The sequence below is a fragment of the Myotis myotis genome, unplaced genomic scaffold, assembly GCF_014108235.1.
Source record: "Myotis myotis isolate mMyoMyo1 unplaced genomic scaffold, mMyoMyo1.p scaffold_m19_p_16, whole genome shotgun sequence".
NCBI lineage: Eukaryota > Metazoa > Chordata > Mammalia > Chiroptera > Vespertilionidae > Myotis > Myotis myotis.
This window is the reverse complement of record NW_023416320.1, coordinates 17,509,721-17,534,818: the sequence shown is the minus strand read 5'-3', so window position 1 is coordinate 17,534,818 and position 25,098 is coordinate 17,509,721. Positions and strand designations below refer to the sequence as shown.

The 25,098-nt window shown below is 41.0% G+C and overlaps 1 protein-coding gene across 1 annotated transcript in view; it reads left to right on the top strand.

The window, feature by feature from the left end:
* The first annotated feature begins 14,271 nt into the window (after positions 1-14,271).
* TRHR (thyrotropin releasing hormone receptor) overlaps positions 14,272-25,098 on the top strand; it is a 34,024-nt gene continuing 23,197 nt past the window's right edge. Inside the window, exon 1 of the mRNA XM_036337542.1 lies at positions 14,272-15,060. Within this exon, the coding sequence (XP_036193435.1) occupies positions 14,272-15,060 (789 nt within the window). The remainder of the gene's footprint in view (positions 15,061-25,098) is intronic.

The window sequence follows — 25,098 nt, the reverse complement described above, 5'->3', positions numbered from 1 at the left end:
GCTAAAGGGGTAACCAATAAAAGAGGTGAACGTAGAGCAAAAGACCCATACAATATACATCATTAGCCCAGCGGAGCTCCTGTTTTCTCTTGTGTTAATATGCATTCCAGAAGAACAGAAAGCAAGACAGATCTAACGATTACCTCCAAAGAGGAGCTCTTACCCTATACTCCCAAGGGGACTCATCTGCATGTGGACAGTGGGTTTAAAGGCCCACAAGAGCTTGATCCTTTGACATCATGTGGGTTTTCTGCTCTGTTCCCTTACGCAGCTCTTAGCCTTCACGGGCTCTGCGAGATAAGGGCGTTGCTTCTCTGATGCCTGCGGGCTTGGGCTTTTCTCCATGCTGGAGGCACAAGAGGACCAGAGCAGCCTGCTAGGCCACCAGCAGATACAGGCAACGTTTACAGAAATGGGATGAAATCCAAAGGGCGCAACCAGGGAGCCCAACTCCCCAGCTGGGTTCAGAAGACAGCTTAGTCCAGCTTCACAGAGGAAACCAACTTCTTCCATTTTGGTTCCCTTGGGATGATGGGGTCTGAGAGGTGCTAGAGTATGACTGCACTACCCGAGCCTTACACATCTCTCTCGGTTCTCAAGAAGCACCTGAAATGCTCTCAAAATAAGACATTTAATTCTGGAACGTGTCAATGATTCCATCACCCTCATTTTACAGACCAGGAAACTGAGCCTCAGAGAATTGAAGCAAATTGCCCAGGGTCATCAGCTGATTTATGGGATACTCAAGTCTTTTATGGGACATTGGATTCCATTTCTGTTACACATATCATCTTGCCTCCTTGCTCTTCCAAGCATGGGCCAATTCTTTTTAAGAATGAAATTGGAGCCCTACCGGTTTGGCTTATTGGATAGAGCGTTGATATGTGGACTGAAGGGTCCCAGGTTCAATTCTGGTCAAGGGCACATGCCCAGGTTGCAGGCTCAACCCCCAGTAGGAGACGTGCAGGAGGCAGCCAATCAATAATGGTTTTTTTCTAATCATTGAGGTTTCTATCTCTCTCTCTCCCTATCCCTTCCTCTCTGAAATCAATAAAAATATATTAAAAAAAAAAGAATGACATGGATCATAACACATTATATTGAACTCTGGGTTGCCAAAGGCTAATGTTACTTGTGAAACATTGTTAAAAGCATATGTCTAAAATGAGAAGATATTTTCACAACTTGTTCTGCCCTGGGGAGCTAGTGAACACGACATACTAATTGAGGCAAGCAAGGAAAGTTTAAAATTGCTGCCTGCAGCATCTCCCTGGAAAGGCAGTCAATCAATCAATAGAAAGTGTTTCAATCTTTGAAGCACACTAACCCCTTAGGTAAGCCAATTCATCCAGAATTTATTAGGAACAGGCATAATGTTGTAGGAATTTCCTTTTCCAGCTGTGCTAGTATTCAATTACATATACTCAATAGAGCCTAGGAGAATGCAGCTATTTTGGCAAGATTCAGCATTTCTTCAGTTATAAGGATGTTGTAGAAAAATATGGAATGTTTCATTCCAAAGACATTCTCATTACCAGGAAACGTGGTAGTAAGTAGTTGGAATAGCTTATGTTATGTTCCATAAATATATCCTACTTCTTCGCTTTATTACATACATTCTTCCCTCAGCCTGAAATACCCTTTCCTCTTTCCATTCTCAAGATTCAGGTCAAGAATGGGCTCTCCCAGGAGATTTTTTGATCCTCCAGGCCACTTTGGTGGCCACTCTGATGTACAACTAAAGAGCTCCCTGCATTTCTTCACATTTCTATCATTGAACTGGCAAGGTCATATTGTAACTTCTATTTTGTGTTTGCTTGTCTCTCCCATTGGACTATGAACTACTGGAGGACAAGAGACCCTACTTATTTATCTTTGCTCCCCACAATAATTGGAGTATATAGGTTCACAGAAAATACTGATCTTCTGAAATAATATTTTGTGAAATGATACTAATTGAATTGTTTATGATCTGCACATGCCAGCTGCTCTCCATTTTCCCTCCCTAAAGGATGTCCTTGAAGATTTTGACATCTTACTCTTTTGCATACACGGACATTTCTCTCATTCTTAAATTGATTTGATCATTTGGCTAAAACTCAGAAGTAATGTGAACATTCACACTAGCTGCGATTGCCAAGATGGGAGGAGGACTGCAAAGACAGCACAATTGATGAGAGATGTTGGAGTAGTAGGACTTGCACATCTCCTCATCATAGTGGCTTTCAAACTCTCTTGAGCTAGACCCACAGTGAGATGTATATTTTATATTATAACCATGTACCTCATAGCTCTGGAGACAGACTTCCAGGTCTGCACCCTGGCTCTGGAATATATCAACTCTCTGTCCTTATAAAGTTGTTTAACCCGTTGGTTTCCTCATATGCAAAATGGAGTTGGTAATCAATTTCCTAAGATTGTTATAGAATTAACACAGCATTATTAAGTTCTCAGAATGGTGTCAGTCATATTTTTACCTATATGAATTCAGTAAAACTAGAAGTCTATGGAATAATGCTTACCTATATTATCTAAAATGGCAATTGTCATAAAAATTTAAATTGATTTCACAACCCAATATTGGGTCTTAGCCTGAAGTTTGAAAAACAACAATGCTTAACAATTTCATTCTCTTTTTAAATATTCATTTGCTAGATTTTGCGAAATACCAATTGCTTTTGGAAATCCCTGTAGAATAGGCAGAGAGACTATAAAGCTTCCAGTCACAAGAATGGGCACTCTAGTCTCCCTGACTTACTTTAAGAATTTGTTCAACAGAAAAAGAGCTTTGCTATCCATTCTTTTCATCGTGAAATAGATTTAGATCCCGTCTTTCCCCTGTTGTTTCTCTGCAATACTGATGAGCATCTAGGTTTTTTAAATGGCCCTGCCACTTTCTGAAACCAATAAGCAGTTAGCTCATGTCTCAAAACTCAGCAGAATTAAATAACAGCGGCTTTTTTTTTCTACTCTAAGTATAATAACAGTTAACATTTAGTCAGGACACTATTGGTGTAGGCATAATTCTAATAATTTTAATTCATATTATTTTCTTTAATCCTAAAAAAAGGACATGCAACCCTATGAGATAACTATGATTAAAACGACATGCCAAAGAAAGTCACACAGACCGTGGGTGAGCCCGGATCAAAGACCAGTCAGTCTGAGGCAAGAACATGGGCTTAGCATATGCCTTTGCAAAAGGGTTCCATGCCCAACGATGGGAAAGTCAGGCACTGCATGTGTTATGGAGTAGTATTCACCATGTAACCGCCTCAGAGAGAGGCCAGCCATCTACTGTTCTCCACTGAGAATTTTCTATGCAGGGTTCCATCTCTATTTCCCAGCTGATTGGCCAGGGGCTCTTTGTCCAACTCTTCATTGCTTATTTTTTCCTCCTGGGCCTGATCATTATTGACTTTCTCCCTGGTCTTGTGAAATGACTGCACACACCACTTCACATAGAATTAGTCACTCCTTACATTGCACACCCTTCAAAATGTGTACACACTTCCATTATAGCAGCGAACATACTGCATTATAATTGGCAGTATATGTGCGTCCCCCCCCACCCCCCCAACACTTCCCCCCACCTGCCAGGCTGGGAGCTCCTCTGTGCTTTTCATATTCACATTTCTATCTATAGTGTCAGGCATAGACCCTGTCAAATAACTGACACTCAATCAGTAAGCATTTACCAAGCATGAATGGATGAACAGGAGGACAGACAACAGAGCCTTTACACTGAAGATGAGACATTGCTCTGTAATGTTGTCTCATAATTCACTCACCACGTTTCTTTCCTGCCATTCTTCTTCCCAGAGGATTTCCCAGCACTCTGGAAAGTTAAAAAAAAAAAAGGTACAATCAGATACCTCAGGAAGGTCTTGCTTAGAGGAAATTACTATGATGATTCCACAAATTGAAAATTTGTTTCACAATAATGTCTCTTTTTATTTACTTATTTATTTTTGTGTTTTTTAATTATTTCAATATTAAAGTGGCCTTTGATTCTCTGAGATACTACACTTCTAATTTTAGCAGATCTTACTGAACTCCTTCAAACAAAGTTCCTAGCACCATCAGTCCCAAGGAGCTCCCACTCACCTACCTTCTCCAAAACATTTCCAATGGAAGTGTGGCCCCTTCTGCACCCAGTGCTAGCATGAGCTCATCAGTAACCAATTATCCAGATGCAACTAAGCCTGAAAACTGACTGGATTTTATTTGTAATGACTGTCTTCCTTCCCTTTTTATTATATACTAGAGGCCCAGTGCACAAAATTTGTGCACAGGTGGGGGATGGTCCCTCAGCCTGGCCTGCACCCTTTTGCAATCTGGGATCGCAGGCTCACCTGCCTGCCTGCCTGATCACCCCTAACCACTCTGCCTGCCTACCTGATCTCCTCTAACCTCTCACCTGCCTGCTTAATCACCCCTATCCACTCTGCCTGACTGCCTGATTGCCCCTAACTGCTCGCCTGCCTGCCTGATAACCCCTAACTGCCTCTGCCTGCCTGCCTGATCACCCCTAACTGCTTGCCTGCCTGCCTGATTGCCCCTAACCACTCTGCCTGCCCGCCTGCCTGCCTGGTCTCCCCTAACCATCTCTGCCTCAGCCCCCGCCACTGAGGCTTCATCTGGAAGGACGTCCGGAGTGATGTCCAGAAGGTTGTTCAGCTATTCAGTCTAATTAGCATATTATGCTTTTATTATTATAGATAGCTCCTATATTCTGTACTCTCCTTTCTGTCTTAGGATATTACTTAAGCCAACAATTCCTAACAATGAAAATAGATCATTTTCTTCAAGGTTTTCCATGACAATCATTACAATTTCAAAGGCACCAGTGAGAATTTAAATTCCACAAATTCTCCCATTTCTTATGGACACAATTATGGTGAATAAACAAATACTTGAATTTTTGTTAATTAATAAAATTTTTAATGTTACATTTCACATTAGCTCATTTTTAGAAGAATGAGAGTGATATGGCACAAGCATCTCCATGGAGGTAGATCTCAGCCAAACCACTAAAAAACTCCACTAGATACAGCAAGACATATTTCATAGCTTAGCTATTTTAAAGGTGCAATATGGTGTCTTAGCAAGTGTAATAATGCCAGTTTCATTTTTCACAAATACATTGTGTTTATGGAGTAGTAAATATGCTCTAAACTCTTATTAGTGCCAAGTGCTGGGCTAAGTGCTTGATATGTGTTGTCATTTACTCATCACATCTATTCTATACATTACATTTCATGTCAATTATTTGGGGAAATCAATTCACTCATTTGTACAACAAATATGTATTGTACGCAAACTGCCTTCTCTATGTTCTCTGATTATTCTGTCTGCTGCATGTGGAGGGGGGGGCATGAAAATGCATAAAAGGGAGTTCAGAGAGTTGACCTTAAACATGTGGCGTTACTTTCTGCTTTGAATATTTTACATGTATCTGTTATGTAGATTTGAATACAAACAAAACATTATGTAGATTTGTATGAAAATGGTGCAGTCATTTTGGAAAACATTTTGGCAGACTCATGAAAATGTAAACATGTTCTAAATTTATGTCCTACCAATTTCACTCTTAGATAATTTGATAATCCTTATCCAAGAAATATGACAAAATATTTCCACAAACATTGTATTTTATGTGCATGTTAATGGAAGTTTTATTCATAATGACCCAAACCTGAAAACAATTGAAATGTCCACCAACAGGTGAATGATAAACAAAGTATGATATAACTATATATCCATACAATGAAATATTATGCATCCATAAAAAGGGGACAAACTACTGATTCATGTAACAAAGTAAAAAATATATACAAAACATTATGCTGAATTGGAGAAGCCAGACATATAAGAATACATGCTGTATAATTCCACCTATATGAAACTCTTCAAAAGATAAATAGAGTCTAGAGGTAGGATGCTGAACCATATTTACCGGGTCAGAGAATTGTTCTGGGGATAGAGAACTGACAGAAAAGGAACTCAGGGAACATTTTAGGATAATGGAAGTTTTTTGTATCATGTTTGTGGTGGTGGCTACAAAGGTTTACATATTTGTTAAAACTCTACACTTAAAATGAATTCTTTTTATTGATGTAAATTTATGTAAAAAATCAATAAAATTTATTTTTAAAGAAAATTATGTATAGACTCAGTTGGGAAGCAGTGTTATGTGTCTACATTTGTGTGTACAACACAGTAAATACAAACCAGGGAGGAACTGAAGGTCAAATACAAAAGTTGATAGATTTAGTAGGTAAAAAAACCATTTTATTGTTAAAGTCTTATGCAACTATTCATGTGAAGATATACATTTGGACTTGAGATTCTTAGCAGTCAGAGTAAAGCATAAAATATGATCAGCTATCAAATGAAAGTTTATCATAACACAATTTTTTCAATTATATGAATTAAAAAAATAAGTTTAGTGTTTCATAAAACATGCAATAAATCAAAATAAGCACAAGTTCAGAAGTTAGATATTTTGATTGAATTCTTACTCTTTCATCTTTTGTATGGGCCATGCCCACAAGTGACACTGGGGAAACTTTGGTAAACAGCGTTAAGCCTTTCTGATCAGATAACAAAAGCTACGGACTGCAGGACTGAAGGAGCTATGTGTGTGTATGTTTATACTTTTTTCATTTTAAAATTTTTAGGTTGAGTTCTGCTGCACTTTGTTTTTAAATTTAAGATCCTATTTTCTCCCCCAATGTGGGCACTAGTGATAGCGTAGTAATAACCTGACTGTTATTTAACAGGAAATGAATGAAAGGGGAGACCAAAAGATACAGGCATGCCATTTACACAGCTTTTCGAAAAGGCTGCTTTAACTTCTCCAAGCCCACTCCCTGCTGATTAATGGAAGAAGGGACTGGACAAAGGCCGTTCAGATACATGCCCAGTAAGGTCTGAGTGATGTGGGAAAATGCTTACCTGTCAATCACACCTGGAAACAGGCAATTGGCCGGGATGGGTGTGGCCACAGCAAGCTCTCAAAATAGAAATACATAAACTTCTAGACAAAAGAGCCATATTCTCCTGGGTCCAAGTGCCGGGCCTTCTCGGGACTCCTCCTGCAGGGACACACTCCCCGCTGTCCCATGGGGCTCATGGCACGTGGGGCTCTACACATGGCCTGAGTGTGGGACCACCCAGCTACAACATGGAAGGGAAGCTCTGGACACTGGCTCCGTTTCTGACTTTGCTGAACTCCTAGTTGCTCCTCGTCCAGGGCTGGCTTAAGGGGCAGGGGACTTTGGAACCTGAGAAATGTAACTTGATGCAAATAAAGCCTTCTTCCCATGCGAGTCTTAGGAAACTCATATTCTGAAGATAGCGCAAGAGCCTCATTTACACCTGTGTCTGGGAATATGGCCCTTTAATTTCTCTGGCATCACTAGGACACATAAAAGTATACATGACAGAGAAACAGAAAAGGGCAACTTGTGCCCAAAATACCCACCACAGTATATTTTATCTTTCAGCGTAAACAGGATTTCGTGTCTTTTCCAATAAACACAAACACAACTTCATAATCCCATTACATAAAGTATTTTCTCTAGCTAATATTTAAATTTCAGCAAAAATGAATTCTGACCATTTTTTTTTTCCTATCAAGTTTGCCAAATGCCTTCATCTACCCCAGGCTCTGGGGGAAATTACACCTGAACAGAGGAAATTGAAGTATCATCCTTAGTTCAGCATCTGGGTGACTCAGCATAAAATCCCTTGTTTTCCTCTTCCAGAACCCATCCCTTATGTCCCAATCCCGGTGACTAAGTCTTTGACGTGGGTTCTGTGTCTGATTATTAACTTGATAGACTGCACCGCATTCAGCATTTCTAAACCTAGATACCTGCACAGTTATACAATTCCTCTCAGGAACCGAGACTGTGCCAGTGTTCGGCTGCCAAAGTTTCCTGATGTCCCCTTTTCGAATCTTGGCAGGTGACTCGCACCCAGTTTATTTCATCTCGCTGGCTGTCCTGCAGCCTAGACTGCGTGTCCCTCCAATCCCTCACCCGGAGGCCAGCATTTGCTGGTGCGGATCAGTGGCTTGTGACCATTGCTGCACATACTAATCTTGGGCTTCACTTTGTGCCTGATTAAGTAAGACTGTCTGAAAGACAGACCTAAGTATCTATATATTGTTAAAACTTTCCAGATTATTCTAAGATTTAACCAAGGACGAGAAAGCTAGGAATAGGGCGAGGCAAGGGAGGGTACAAAATATAAAGGAGTTCCAAAAACCCAGTCGTCAAGAGAGAACTTTAATGCAATGCTTTTAAAAATCAAAATGAATGCCAAATAATCCGTAATAAACAAAGTAACAAAATTTTGCATAAAGGATCAGGACTCGGAGACTTGCTTGAAAGGGAAAATTCATCCTATCAGTCCTGTCCTTAAATTTTTGATATTTTATTCATCAAAGACTTTTTGCATTAACTTCAATTTTTAGAAATATTGCATTAACATAATGCGAAATAAGCCAGTCAGAGAAAGATAAGTATCACATGATCTCACTCATATGTGGAATCTAATGAACCAAATAAACTTATGTACAAAATAGGTCCAGAGGCATAGAAGCATGGAACAGACTGACAAATTTCAGAGGGAAAGCAGGGGTGAAGGGGTGGGGAGGAAAGATTAACCAGGGAACTTATATGCATATATGCATAGCCCATGGACACAGACAATAATGTGTTGAAGGCCTGGGAGGGACTGGTGCTGGGGGGGAGGGGCAATGGAGGAAAAAGGGGGGGCCATCTGTAATATTTTCTCAATAAAGATAAATTAAAAAGAGAAAAAATCCTATCATAAAAATATTGCATTAAAATATTAATTATATCAATTACTGAGGCTTTTGCCACCCCCTTAAATTATGTTCTCTCTTCACTCTGCTCTGGATCCTACAAACCACTGACCCAGCCAAATGCTCTATCTGTGACCCCAGCGGCATTTGAATGTAGTGAGCATAGATATTCTCTTTCCCAACAATTCCTCACCTGCTACGCTTATGCCAATTTAAGACAGAGGGTAAGAAAAATACTTTTGTCCACAATCCAGATCTCTTTCTCAGGCCACTCCTAGGAAATACACCTGTAACCAAAATATGTAGGAGGGCTGCCCTAGCATGCACATTTTCAAAACTCTCTCTAGGTTATTCTGATTCATCATTGCTCTTCACCTCCCCCATCAGAACCATTGAGCTAGATCATATAGCTACTCACAGTGTTACTCAAAGTATGGTCCTCAGATCAACAGCCACAGCATCGCCTGGATGTTTATAAGAAATGCATGCACTCAGGTCCCATCCTAGAGCAACTAAAACAGCAATTTGGGGAAGAAGCCTGGGATCCAGGTTTTAATTAAGTTTCTGGGAGATTCAGATGCAGGCTAACATTTGAGAAATGCTGATGATGTAAATAATCATCCATCCACTAATGGGTTTGGGACAACCAGTTGAGGACCACCTACAACCTGGATAGTTAAGATTACCTCTGGAAACAAGTATAGGGCTGGCCTGACTTCCTCTTGTGTAGAGAGGTAGGAGGGTCCGGCAGGGGTGATGTCATGTCAGCCACAGTATCCCAAGGACAAAGACTTGCCCAAGCAGATGATTTCCTGGGGTAGCAAGGAAAGAGAAAGGATGATACTGAGAGCAACTTATATGATTAGGAATGCCAAGGGTGGGAAGCAGAAATACTAAATCTTTTTAGAGTTCAATGTAAGGTCTGAGGCCAGACGCCCCCCCCCCCCCCAAAAAAAAAAACAAAACACCACCAACAAAAAACCACCACAACAAACAACAAAAAAACAATAGCCCTAACTAGGATTCTGAGACCATATGTAGAGGAGCCTGTGAAGTCTTGTGCTACTTCTATTGATGCACGAGTGTGATGGCCTGGCTAAAGGCGTAAGGGCAGAGAAAGAAGGGTGAGACTGAAATGGGCATGAAAGTGTGTGCAGTGTTTTAGGCTCCCCAATTACACTGCCCCAGCCATGACTTACTGTCCTTTTGTTCAAAATAGATGACACTGGACTATTCCCAAAGGATGCATTTCTCTGTAGTCTTAGTACTAAAAAGATATAAAATGATATAAAAAGATATAAAAGCCACAAGTTGAATATCTTAAAATTTAAGCTATGGTGAGAAATGAAAAAAAATCTCAACCCAAATGTAAGTTTTATTCTAATTGTACTTTATTTGTGCGGTTCTTTACACAGAAGGAACATATATTAGATATTAGCTGATTGGGGATTACAAATGAAAAACCCAACTTATCAAATCACAGTTATGATGGAAATATAATTTTGCAGAGTATTAAGGTGATTGAAATAGGCAGGACCATCATGAACAGGCAGGTCTGGGATGGTGGAGTCCCCAGAGTTGGACTCCCCAGAGTTGAAAGAACAAGTTAAGGGGGAGGGGCGGATGCTCCCAGTCAGAGCAGAAGGAGGGCTTCTTACTAGGAAACCTGCCTGGTCGGCATCAGTGGCTGTCCCATCACCAGCTCAAACTTCTCAGGGCCAAAGCAGAATCATAAATCACTCCCCGCGCCCTCCAAAATCCTTGTCATTTTACATGGCAGGCTTTACATATCCTATGGCCTTCAGTCAGAAGAGCTTCCCTCGCCCCTCCTAGCAAAAGGAAGCTGTACTTTACGTTGAGACTGTTTTCAGATTACCTTGCCTCTGAAGCCCTCACTGGTCTCTCAGTCCATTGTCCCCGCCACCCACAAACGACTTCTCCTTCACAATCTAAACCTTCTCCCAATATATGTGGGATGTTTATTGTTTTTTTCATTGATGAGAGAGAGAGAGAGAGAGAGAGAGAGAGAGAGAGAGAGAGAGAGAGAAAGAGAGAGAGAAACATGATGTGAGAGTGAAACATTGACTGGTTGCCTCCTGCACTCGCACTACAGGGGATCGAGTCCACAACCCGGGCATGTGCCCTAGTCAGGAATCGAACCAGTATCTTCTTGGTGGATGGGGCAATGCCCAACCAACTGAGTCACACCGGCCAGGGCAATATCTATTTTTAAAATGCATATTTCCCTGTAGCTGTTTATAAGTTTACTTCTCCCAATAGACCATGACCTATTTGAAAGTAAAAACAAAATTCTATATACTAAGCCCTTGGCACATAGTAAGAGCTTAACAATTATGTGCTAAAAAAAAATAGAGATGCAAAATAGAGATTCAGAATGATGGCCTTGCATAGAATTGTTGGAGAACGTAAAATAAGAAGACTTGGTGCAGAACTGGCACTGCCAGAGGAGAAGGCATTAGAGATGATCTCTCCCCTGACCTTTACTACTTAAGTATAAGCTTGAAGTAAGGTCTTTTGGGGAGGCCTGGAAGCTGACTCTAATCCCAAAAAGAGTGACAGGGAAAGATGTGCTTCATGAATTGTGACTTCAAGAGGCATTTTGGGTTGAAGGTAATGGTGTTGGGGTGGGGTAGAGAGGCCATGCCTTCATCTTAGAATTTTTTATCCTGAGATGGAGAGGTCTAGTCAAGAAATGGGGTATTGAGAGTAATGTCTGTCCTCTAGATAAGAGAGAGGTAAAGGGTGCATCCATTGTCCAATCTGCTAAACAAACTAGAATGTGGGCTGAAATTCTACTCGGGGTAAAAGAATTTGCATGTGGCTGGTACTCTCCATCGCCTCTCTCAGGAACAGAGGGCGAGACTCAAATGGCTACAGGGTGATAACTGAGTGACGCTGGCATGTGTGACAGATTAGACGTAGTGTGAAGTGAGGACAATAGGAGGCACTTCCTGTATCAAGGACCCCCACAAACTGCTACCCACAACCACTGTTCAGCTTCTGATGATAATTTCTATGTAGGAATATGGGCCCATGGTTGCCAGATCTCTCTTATTTTGATGAGAGGCAGAAATCCAGATATAGAATACAATTTCTCAATTTCAAAAGGTAGACAATGATCAATTTATTTTAAATTACACTAAATTACACTTGAGCTTGCATTGTACAGGCCAAACAATACACATCTGAAAGCTGAATCTGGATTCTGAGTTATTAGTTCATAATACACATGCTTTGAAAGGAGAAAGAGATACTCCAAGGGCCCTTATTCATTCATTCATTCATTCATTCATTCATTCATTCATTCATTCATTCAGAGGGTGGAATTTACTCAACATGATCCAGAGCTTCCCACTCATCTTCTTACCTGGCTCTGAACATGGCTTTGATACCCCCATGGACTTGTCTGCTCAAAATCTACCCTTCCATTAACATCTTCCAGGAGGAAGATCATCTAAACGTCTTAAAAACAGAGTATCAGCCCATTCACTGTACAGGGAATTCAGTTAAGGGCTGTTTTTCTTACTCAGTTAATAAAATAAAAGTAGGCAAGCATTAACATTTGGTGTACTCAGTTGGAGCCCGGAGAAGGGAGATATCTTACCCGAGCTTCCATAAAAAAGTATAAAGATTTGCCCACAGGCTATGTTAGAGAAATAAAAATCAAAGTGAAGTGCACTTTTCTTAAGATAAAAAAAAAAGATGGGTCTATAAAATTTCATTTCAAATATGTGGCACCGAGTGGCACTGGCCTAGATTTCCACTGGGCAAGTTTTCACCTACAAATACATTGACAGAAAACATTGCTGGGTGGTACATGGGGATGGTAGGCCAGAGGGTGGGTGAAGACGGGAGAGGCACCCAGAGGAATCAGAGAAATTCTCAGAGCAATTAGAGAAATTTTATTAAGTGACGCAGAGGCAGAATTGAAAAAACAAACTTAGTTGATCAAATGCAAGTTTAAGTGGATGTTATCAGCTCAAACAGTTTTTTTTTAAATACAGCAATATTTGTAAGCCCCAGAAGATAGATGGAAGCTGAAATGGTTTTAAATAAATTTTAACTCATTTTGCATTCACACAGTAGGAGAGGAAGGAGACAATTTTACTGGTTTACACGAGAAACAGTCTAAGGGTTTCCGTAGTAGAGAAAGAAGTTGGTTTCAGCTCAGACAGATTTTTTTAAGCTTCAAGGGGTTGTGTCTGGGCTAAGACAGGTGTGCTATTCCTGAAGTCCTACCAAACAGGGAGTGTCAAGATATTTCAGGGCTGCCCAGGTCCTGAGGGGCCCATAGAACTCAGACCATAAGCAACTATAAAGACCGCCTGCTTCTGGACCCCTTGCTTGTGATCAGCCTTCCAGATTGAGGAGTGTAACATCAGCACAGTTCCAAGTAAATTCTTCAAGGGGAGATTAAGAATCAGTGAGGACTGACTGACATCTGTGAGTGAGTGTGTGTGTGTGTGTGTGTGTGTGTGTGTGTGTGAGAGAGAGAGAGAGAGAGAGAGAGAGAGAGAGAGAGAGAGAGAGAGAGAGAGTGAGTTCTCATTAGGGGGCGATCTGTGATTTGCCAGCCTCGCTGCTCCTGCTGCTGCTGCCTGGCTGCGGCTGCATGGTCCGTCAGCACTTGAACAGGGCTGCGAGGGCTCAGAGGAACTGCAGTTCTGAAGACTGGGCACTGCTAAGTGGGCTCCCAGTCAAACAAAGTGGATGAGAATTCCTGCAGGTTTGGAAACTTGGACTTCTTCCTGCTTCATTCACCCAGAGAAGCAGGCAGCGCTACAGGAGAAAAGGTAAGAGAAGAGACTGCTCTTTCCTGGGTGGGTAGGGCAGGGGGCTCAAAGGAGATGGAGACTCAAAGGCTTGCTTTTTGCCTAGCAATGGGAATCTCACCCGCTGAGAGCTAAGGAGGCAGATGCTGATTTCCTACCGGGCTTGATCACTGAGCCCTTTGGCTCCCTCCACCCCATCTGTCCCCCCTCGTACCTTTTTTTATTTATACTTTCCCAAGCATCTGAGAGGTTTCTTGGTATCTATTTTTCAGTTAGCAGATATTGTTTAGTTTTTCCCTCTGAGCACTTTTTTAAAACAGGGAGCTTTTTCTGTGTCTCATTTCTTAAGCATTTTTCTCCATGAAACGGGTCCCTCTTACTATAAGCTGTTCGAAACAGTTTCTCCATCCTGCACTAAAAGGAGTTTTCAGAAGTATGCAGGAGCCCCATTCTGGCAGAAAAAGGGGAGGTGAAAGGAGAGGAGGTGAGGGTTTCTGGGCAATCCCTGGATTTGAGTGAGGCTGTGAATGAATGCGGACTATTGCTCTTCACAGGGGAAGGGAAACACTGTGATCAAGGCAGGACGCTGGAAAGAGAATGTTTTGAGAGGTGTCTCAGAGAAACTTCAAGCCACTGAAGATGGAGAACGAGACAGTCAGCGAACTGAACCAGACACAGCTCCAGCCACGAGCGGTGGTGCCCCTAGAATACCAAGTGGTCACCATCTCACTTGTGCTCATCATTTGTGGTCTGGGCATTGTGGGCAACAGCATGGTAGTCCTCGTGGTCATGAGAACCAAGCACATGAGGACCCCCACAAACTGCTACCTGGTGAGTCTGGCAGTGGCCGATCTCATGGTCCTGGTGGCCGCGGGCCTACCCAACATCACAGACAGTATCTACGGTTCCTGGGTCTACGGCTATGTTGGCTGCCTCTGCATTACTTACCTCCAGTACTTGGGCATCAATGCTTCGTCCTGTTCAATCACAGCCTTCACCATTGAGAGGTACATAGCGATCTGTCACCCCATCAAAGCCCAGTTTCTCTGCACATTTTCCAGAGCCAAAAAGATCATCATCTTCGTCTGGGCTTTCACATCCATTTACTGTATGCTCTGGTTCTTCTTGCTGGATCTCAATATTAACACCTACAAAGATGCTATCGTGGTGTCCTGTGGCTACAAGATCTCCAGAAATTACTACTCACCTATTTACCTAATGGACTTTGCTGTCTTTTACTGTGTGCCCATGATCCTGGCCACTGTCCTCTATGGATTTATAGCTAGGATCCTCTTTTTAAATCCCATTCCTTCAGATCCTAAAGAAAACTCTAAGACGTGTAAAAACGGCTCAACTCCTCAGAACAAGAATTTGAATTTGAAGACCTCTAATAGGTGTTTCAACAGCACAATATCTTCAAGAAGACAGGTAAGCAAATCTGAAAATCCAGGTCCACAGAGGAAATGTGGGCTAGAGTTCCTTGTGAGATGGGATCAACTTTGCCCTCCTTAGCTGATGCCTAAACCAAAATACAATCATGCAAACATTTCACAGTGTAAGCTTCTGCTTTACATAATAAATCCATCTCTAAAGCAACTGAAGATCTAAAAATAGATGGGGAGATGTTGATAGCACATCAGCGGGTACCAGTTTAGGTGTTATTAAAGTATAAGGAACTATAAACAGAAGCCCTAGAAATCCACCTTTAAAATGTTTGTGCCTCTCTGGGAAATGGTATCAAAATATTTATACCCTTTCTGGCTTCTGTAGGGGGCAGCTGGATATCTTTTAAGAATTCTATTGCACTGCAAAGATTTGATAAGATAGCTTGAGAAAAGGTGAGATAAAGCAATAATGAAACTTTTCCTACCCTTCTATAGTTGCCCACGACTGAGACACAGGACTGAGGGGGTTCCAGGACCTGCCTTAGTCTCAGTGGGAAAGATTTTATCACCCTCTACCCCTGCCAGGCCCCCACAAGTGTGTCAGCCTGCAGAAGCTGAGCATGCACTTTGCTCAGGCAATGTTCTGATAAAAAGTCTAACACCAAGCTCAACTTGATACACACACACACACACACACACACACACACACACACACACACACACAAGATTGCATTTTTTAAAAATGTATGTTTTTCCTACTAAAGCATCACTAAAAAGCCCTTTATGCTTTCAGATCATCTGAATCCCCAGGTGGCTACAGGTGGATAGTAGTTTCACTAGTGAATGAAGTACAACTTCAGTTACAGTAGATATGGTTTCTAAGAAAATATAGGAAAAATACATTTATATCAGGTACATATTTATCTATATTTACACAATTGTTCTAAGTTACTTATGAAGTCAGCTTTAAGTTCCTTCCTTTCTTTTTTAAACAGAATAAACACATGGTAAACATTTATGCTCACAGCTGTAAAAGAAATGAAATCAACAACACTGGCTCTTTCAAATAGTGTGTGTGTGTGTGTGTGTGTGTGTGTGTGTGTGTGTGTGTGTGTAGAATATAATTCTTCCTGTGTACATAGATAGAAACTGAGTGTACCTTGAAAGTATGCATATGGATCATCTATTTTAACTCTAGATTAACTGATATATGAAGAATTATAATTGGAAATGTGGGCACAAGTGCAACAAGCTACTAATAAATGTCTGTGTTTTAGGTATACATGACATCAATAATGAACTGTAACTGAAAAGAAATATTTACAGCATTTTAAATGATACTGCGGTAATTGATTTATATAACTTCAATTATTGAAGATATTTAGATTATAGAAAGAGAAGACCTGGACAACTATTAGATTCCTATTGCTTTGGGTCTAGCAGTACTACCTAATACAAGGCATATTTGGCCATCTAGTACCCAAAACTTGATTAAGGGAAATTCAGAGAGAACCGCTGACCATCTGCCAAGACAAACATTAAAAAATACAGTAAGATAGTAAAGCATATGTACATCTCAATTAGAGACCAATCGTGGGCTAATGTCTGCAGCAAAGAAGGTCAGTGAGTAAATTTATTCATTAGACTCCAATTGATATTCTTGTTATAAGATCTGAAATATTGCTTGTCTGGTCTAATATTTCCTTCCTTTCAATTACAGTCATTAGTATTGAACAGCATTAAATTGTTAATTCTGTTACATATGCACACTCTTATTTCAAAGCTGTTAAAGATAGGCTGTCTTTACAGAGGCCGTGTGGCAGAAGGAAAAGGGAAAATTTTGGCTCCAAACAATCCTGAGCTTAAATGCCAGGGTTCTAATCAAGTTGTGTGATCTTGGAGAAGCAGAACTCTCTGAGCCTCAGTTTTCTCATTTATAAAATGAGGGCAAACAGCAACATCCAGGATTGTCTATCTTATGAAAGACACCTAAAATGGCATGATAATTAACATCTGGGTGTTAATTAACCTCCTTCATAATTTTCTAGCATGCTGACAGCTATTAAGAAAAGACAGCCAGTCAGAGAAAGACAAATATCATGTAATATTTGTCTTTCTCTGACTGGCTGTCTTTTCTTAATAGCTGTCACTTACATGTGGAATCTAAAGAACAAAATGAGCTGACAAACAAAATAGGACCAGAGGCATGGATAAATGAACAGACTGACAGTTCTCAGAGGGGATGCGGTGGGGAGGACGGGAAGAGATCAACCAAAGAATTTATATGCATACATGAATAGTCCATGCACATAGACAATAATGTGGTGAAGGCCTGGGGTGGGGGTGAGGTGGAGGCAGGGTGCAGGGGGGCAAAAGGGGGAAATATGGGGGAAATCTGTAATAGAGTCAATAATAAAAAAAAAGAAAATACAGATTTATTCTTAAAAACATACATTTGCCATTTAAACAGATTATTTGTTAAACAAATGTGTAATCATACACTACCTTCTTTAAAGAAACTTTTAATAATTAGGGTGTTTGGAAATGTACTCAGAGCATTTAGGATTGTCAAAATAACATCACCGTCAGCTAGCATCTGGAGCCAGGGATGCCAAATGTCCTGGAATATGCAAGACAGTCCTGCGCAAGGAAGTGCCTTGTTACAAATGCCAATAACACCCTCAGAAAGAAGTATGGGATGACATATGAATCAATAGAATCATATTTAAGTACTGTGTCCTGTCACTTAGCCCTAATTATAGATGGGATTGGAGTTCAGAGAAAAGAAAGGAAATTTTGAAGCAAGAGACATCAGAGAAGACTTCACAGAAGAGGTGGCATTTGAGAAGGCTCTGGAAAGATGGGGATAATTTGGAAAATGAAAGTCAGGAGGGACAGCACTCCACACAGAAAGGACCTGGCTGGGATGAGAAGGGTATGGGTTTGAAGAGAAGATAAGGGGGAGCACATAGAGTGGGATTTTTACAGGATGGATTGACTTTGTTGACCAAAATGAATGAGGTATTTGGGCGAGTAGTAAAGAGTAAGATGGGATCGATAGGAGTGTGTGTGTGTGTGTGTGTGTGTGTGTGTGTGTGTGTGTGTGTGTGAGAGAGAGAGAGAGAGAGAGAGAGAGAGAGAGAGAGAGAGAGAGAGAGAGAGGCAAGCTTTGGAGGATTTCAACTATCAGGTGGAAAAAGGAGACTGAACTTAGTGCAGAGGCGACAAAATGAGAGTGATCAGCAGGAGCAGCAGGAGGAAAGTGGTGTTGAGGATGATGACTGGGACAGCTTGGACGAGGCAGGTTTGGAGGACGAGAGATGGCGGCAGAAAGACCACTCTGAAAGCTGGTGGCAGTGATTTGGGAGTGAGGCTGTAAGACTTTCTATCAGAAAAATTTAAAGTAAGGTGAGGAGATGTTTCGAAGAAAGAAAGGGTGAGCTTTGTACATATTAAATACAAGCGATGCAGAGAGGCCATTCAACGTGGATCAGTGTTCTGAGTCTGGAACAACGATGGTGCCCCGGATAAATGGGAATGAGAGTCATGAAGTTTTGTCCACAATCAATGACCTTTATCTAGCCTTTTCTTCTTCTGAAGTAATTATTTTCTTAAATCTTTGAAAGTTCAAATCTCCACCTTCTATGACCCATGGACTTCTATTTTAATATTTTCTCTGCATTTTTTTCTTTCTTTCAGGCAAGTTTAATCCCTGTTTTAATAAATATTATGTCCAGGCCAGGTCTTTCTAACCAAGTTATTATAGTCAAATATGCTTAGCCTAAAAGAACTACAGTTAAAAGGGAAATAAAAGAGCATTGTATGTAAGAGACAAATGTGAGTTTTTGTTTGTTTGTTTTCAACTTATATCCTCTATGCAGGAAACCTAGGCCAGGTTCTTTCTTGTTCCTACTACTCAGAGATTTAATTACATTTTAGGAAACTAAATAAATATTTGGTAAATCCAATGAAGTAAATTATTCAAACGAATGGCTTGGAATTGCATAGACAAGAGAACTCTCTGATTGACTAAATCTTTTGCTTACAATTAGTTGTTTTGATATTGAGGAGACACAGTTTAAATGATCAGTTTGTTACATCTCAGCTGTATCTGCACAATGGGAAAACACTCTCCCAGTTCAGTCGATTCAGATGTTCGGCATTGTGTAGATAAAATATCTCTATTATTGACTGTACATTTCAAAGGAACTGATTGGAACTTTTGGCATTCTGGAGGCAACAAAAACGTGTGCTTCCGAGGGCTATCATATGGATAAACACAATCCATTCAAACATTTGCTTTCCATGGGATACAGGGGTCTGCACAATACTTTAGTGATCACGCCACCAATTTTAATTTCAGTTGAGTCACTGTAGCTTTCTTTTCTGTTAGCATAGCTGGTGGGGGAACTGTAACATAACCCAAATAGAAGCTTTAACACTTTATGGCCAAATTTTCATTATGGGTTTTATGTGACTAAACATGCCTATAAAATACCAAACAGTCTTTGTGTTCATAAATTTCTTAAATGCCTTCTACGTTATTAGAAGAATGTTGGTATCCAAGAAACAAAAGCATTTTTTTAAAGGAATACATGCCTTTTGTTGCTGTTTCCTTTGTTACCACAATGACAACATAAAAGCAATCATGTGTCTTATGAAAAAACAGAGAAAACTAGGAATAAGAAAAAAATATCCTTTACCCCACCTCTCAAAACCACAGTTTATTAGTATTTAGTTATATTGTTTTTCTGATATTTTCATTGCTCTTTTTATATTATTGCATATATACATAGTATATATAATTTTGTATCCTGCTTTTACATAAAAATGTTAAAATTATTATTCTCAAAGAGAATAGCACAGAAAAAAATGAGAAAGACTGTGAGTCCATTTCTCTCAACCTCAGTTTCCTTATCATTAAAATGGGAATAACAACTACTCATAGAGTCACTGTTCAAACTGAGTCAGATGCATCAGACAAAACTCATGTTGCTCTCCTCCCACCTGCTCCATCAGCTATCTTCCCTCACTCCTGTCCGCAGTGACCTCCAACCCCTAAGCAGCCTCCTAGCTCTCTTGTAAGCAATGCTATATAATAAAGAGGTAATATGCAAAGTAACCCTCATGCCCTCACAAGATGGCTGCCTACAACCATGCCGGCAGGGGGGTTAGTGAGGAACAACCAAATGACTGAACAAGCAGGCTGTGTGGGGTGATCAGGCTGGCGGGGGGGGGGGGGGGGGCGGGCAGTTAGGGGCAACTAGTCTGGTAGAGGGGGTCCATTGGGGGTGACCAGGCCAGCAGGGAGGGTGGCAGTTAGGGGCAACCAGGCCTGCAGGGGGGCAGTTGGGGGCAATTAGGCTGGCAGGGGGGCAGTGAGGGGTGACAAGGCCAGCGGGGGGGGGGGCAGTTGGGGGTGACCAGGCCAGCGGGGGGGAGCAGTAAGGGGTGACCAAGCAGGTAGGCAGGTAAGTGATTAGCAGCCAGCATTCCAGGATTGTGAGAGGGATGTATGACTGCCTGTTGGACATCCCCCAAGGGGTCACAGATTGGAAAGGGTGCAGGCTGGGCTGAGGGAACCCGCCCCCGCCCCCCCCAAGCCCCATGCATGAATTTCATACACCAGGCCTCTAGTTTCCTATAATATGATGTGCTCATTGAAAATGAAGACACTCAAATAAAGAAGGGGCTTTAATATATCTTATCTCTTCTCCCCCTGCCTCCCTCCAACTCCCACCTCTATTGCTAGTTACTTTTTAAAGAAGAAATCTTAAACAAAGAGGAGGAAGTGGAATGGTGGAATGTCAGGCATTAGGACTGATAATTGGGAGGATAAAGTCCTTAAGTTGTATGGGTAGCTTGACCAGTGATTCATCTTATAAGGCAGATTAATGATACTAAACTCTTCAGCATTAGGCCTAAATTAGCGGTGTCTGAAGTTCACTGGGACTGTTTTTATAATATTCTCACAGGCCCATCTTTCATTTATAATTGTTTTATTTGTTCCACTTGTCTGGGTTCAAGCACATCATTAATAGTAAAAAAGTGCAATTTCATCACTTAGCACACAATTATCTAAAGGTGCCGTCTTATTTTTATTATTAAAAAACAGCTTTACATTTTCTGGTTCATATTCTATATGAGTAAAGACCTTGAGCATATCCCATAAAATGACTAAGTGACAATCCCCTGCAGTTAGACGCTTTGTATCCTATGGTTAGATGAACACACATTGTTTGTTCCCAATTTTATACTTGCAACTTTGAGCCATAATTTCTCTAGCAAACAAAAATTATTTTTCCTAAATGCCTACAAAAAAGAAAAACCTACACTCCTTCAGAATTCTCAATTTGGTCACACACACACACACACACACACACACACACACACACACACACTGTAAAATCAGCTAACCTTGAAAATAGTAAGATATTTTATTCTCCTTAATGTATAATATAATGTAGACTCTTGTGGATTCTTTATACTGCAAACAGATATCCCAAGTTCCAAACAGATGATGCTGGGGCTGTATCTATGTGCTCAGTCTCCTTCACTAATTTTTTTAATGACTTGGGGCAAGGGTGAAAGGTATAAAGCTAGGTCTTGGTCAACATTAAGTAAAATTTGGCAATAGGTCATTTTATATTCACTATCATCCTCAATGTGATTAAACAGCCCCCAATGCACTCAGCACTGGAAGAGGTGCAGATGCTATAGGGACACATAAAGACTAACTCTTCACCTTCAAGGAGCCCACTGTAGGCCAGGCACACAAATAGTCCTGAGTGGACCATTCATTATGTTCTACAACAGAGGACACTCATCAGTGAGGGATGAAGGAAAAAGGGGGGAATGGAGGGAGATTTGGTAAAGTTCATAACATTCAGCAAGACCTGTAGAGGTGGGCAGAATGTCTAAAAGCAGCAATAGGGAGAAAGGGAGAAAAGGAAGAGACAGTTAACACAAAAGGGCATTGTCTAGTGAGGGAAGTCCCAACCAGGTTCTAGTCCTGTTACATTTACCTTCCATCTCTCCTCCCTGCCCTTTGGCATTCCACCTACTTCCATCCACCCCCATCCTTACAACTAGCACCTGCCAGTCTCCATAGACAGCTCTCGCAGACATCTCCTGACCCATACTTAATCGTTATGTGGACCTCATGTAAATACATCAAATCTAATATGTCTAAAACTGAACCCATTGTTTTCCCTGATAAACCTCTACCTCTGTGTTTCTTTCCTATTTTAGGTGCCCAAGCCAGAAATACAGGAGTCTCTCTAAGAGCCTTTCTGTCCCACTCACCTGCAAATCTCAGCAATAGCCAAGTCCTGGAGCTTCTAGCTCCTAACTCTCACCTCTGACCTCCTCCATCACACTGGCATTGTCCCAGTTCACCATTTGTCACCTGCATTCATCCAATACACACCTCATCAAGCTCTCTGACTTCCATCTGCACACCACCCTCATCATTCTGCACATTGCTCACTCACAGATCTAACACAGAGATGTGTTATCAAAGTGATCTTTATAGCTCCCTGAGGCCTAGAATTTAAACTCCTCAGCATAAAAAGTAAGATCCTAGATCCTTGCTATGTTCTCAGCTTCATCTCTCCTAGCTCTCCTACCTTACTTGTACACTTTATGCTCCAGTGACACCAGATTATTTGCAGTTCTCTGAACTTGCTCTGTTCTCTCAGCTGGAATACCCTTCATCTGGCAAACTCCCAGTTATCTTTCAGATCTAAGATCAAATGATGCCTCCCATGCGCCCCATCAAGCTTTCCCTGAATTTCTCAGGCAGATTTCTATACCTAAATGCATAGTTATAACTATGTATGTTAGTTCTACCTATGCTTTCACAGCACTTTGCATCTACTTGTGGTTTAGTAATTCTTATGTATCGTAATTGTTAGCTTGTCAGTATTTCCACTGACACTAACATCCTTGGGAGTAAGGCCTTGCATCCCCATTGCCCTCAGCACTGAGTTTGGCAGTGTTATCAACAGTAGGAAAAAAATCCCAGAATTACAAAAGCATGTGCTATCTGAGGAATAGGAATGAGATTAGCCAGATGTGGGCCACAGATTCATATTAGGGAGATGTGGGAAACACATCTGGAGGACATGCAGGCTGGGGCTGGATCAATGAGGCCAGAAAACCAAACACAGGATCACCACCACCTGCCTTCCCAGGTCCCTCATCCAGGGTCACACTCCATAGACAGCATGCACTTTAGCTTTGGAGTTTCCATTCCAATGGGCCCTCAGTGATCTCTGTCCCTCCATTTACAGGACCATAATGAGGCCCCTCTTTTCATGCCTTAAATGTCTATTTCAAAACTTCCTATTCTCCTCGAATCATTATACCTGGAGTATTTTCCCTCGGAAATCCTCCCACATCCAACCTCTTCTTTCTACTGCCATTTCCTCAATTCCAGCCTCATTTCCTCTCTGCACTGTAGATGAGAACTCTGGTCTCTCTGCTTCGCCAAACCATTGCAAAGGCTTCCTAACCAATCTCCCCGCCTCTTCTAAATCATCCCCCAGAATGCCCCTGGAGTCACTAAGTGCAAACCTATAGCATCACTACACTACCTGAAGTCCTCCAATATCCCTATTTCTTATAGGTTTAAACCCAACGACATTATCATGGCACAATGGGCATATTTATATTCAGTTTTCTGCCTACTTTCCCAAACTCATCTTCTTCCTTCCCCACCATGCCATCTGACAAGTGGTTTCCTAAACTGGCCATGCTCTACCATGCCTCCAAGCCAGTGTGCACATCCCTAGCCACAAGCATTCTGCAGGCCTCCATTTACCTCTTACTTCTAATCCACCCTCTTGTAGATCACCCCTCAGAGCAGGCTTTCCAGACCTCCACTGGCAGGGTTTGGTGTTTTCCCTCCCCTTTGTAGCATTTTGTTCTTGAGTCTGTAGGGGACACCATGTTGCTGTAGTGATTTGTCCAAATGTCTTTCCCACCAGATTGGCTAAAACATCATCCCATTCATATTTGTGTCCACAGTGTCATGATAAATGACAAAACTAGTAAAGACTGGATATAAAGGATGAGCGAGATGGCAAAGTCAACTATGACTCAAAAGATTTACTTTTTAAGGAGACTGAAAATGGAATTGTTAAAAGCAATGTTGAGGAAGAGATGTTAAAATCTTCAGATTAAGATGGGGATGTGGAAAATTTAAATTGTAAGTAAATGGTCAAGATCAGATATGTGAATTTGGAAATCATTAGGATAAAAGGGAAAAAGGTATCACCAAGGTTGAATTTTAAAAGAGATAAGAAAGACTGACAAATATTGATTTCTGGATGAAGCTTTACCTTTAGAAAGCTAGAAGAGAAATTGAGTCTTTGCTAGAGATAAAAAGACCTGTTTTCCTCTTTTGGAACATGGCCAGAAGGCCAACGACAAAATTTTATTGGATTCTCTCAATTGGAAAAGACAGTAAAGAAAGAAGAATGATCCAAAGAGAGAGAAGGTTCAGTTAAGAGAGTAAGTGGGTTGAATATATTCCTTGATGAACATCATTCAACAAATACACTTTGAGTTAAATTTTAGACAGTGAATTACTCTACAAATATAGAACGTGCACAATGGTAAAAATGTTTATATGCAAGTCATTCAAATCTGTTTTCTTTTCAAAGTGAAAGAAAAGAATAAGTGGGTTTATCTAAAACTGAGAAGTCATGGCCTGGACACTAGAGTCAAACACAGCTCTTCTGAGATTCGTGACAGGCACATGGGAAGAACTTGAATAAGCTAAAAGTTAAATTAGCTCAGAAAATTAAATAGGGCTGGATACATGTGCATATGAAATAGGATGAATAATGTAAAACACCTGACAGCCATATTTAGTTGAAATAAAAATAGATAACATCATTTTGGAGGAGAAACTGCTACAACCTTTCATAAACAACACTGCTGGCTTTTGGCTCTATCCCCTGGATAGACTGCCTGAACATAATTATATAGTTGCGGCAAGTAAGTAAGACATCCTATGCCTCTCCATTCTGTGCCTTTGTTGTTCGAGTTTTATGGGGATTTATGATTATGGAAT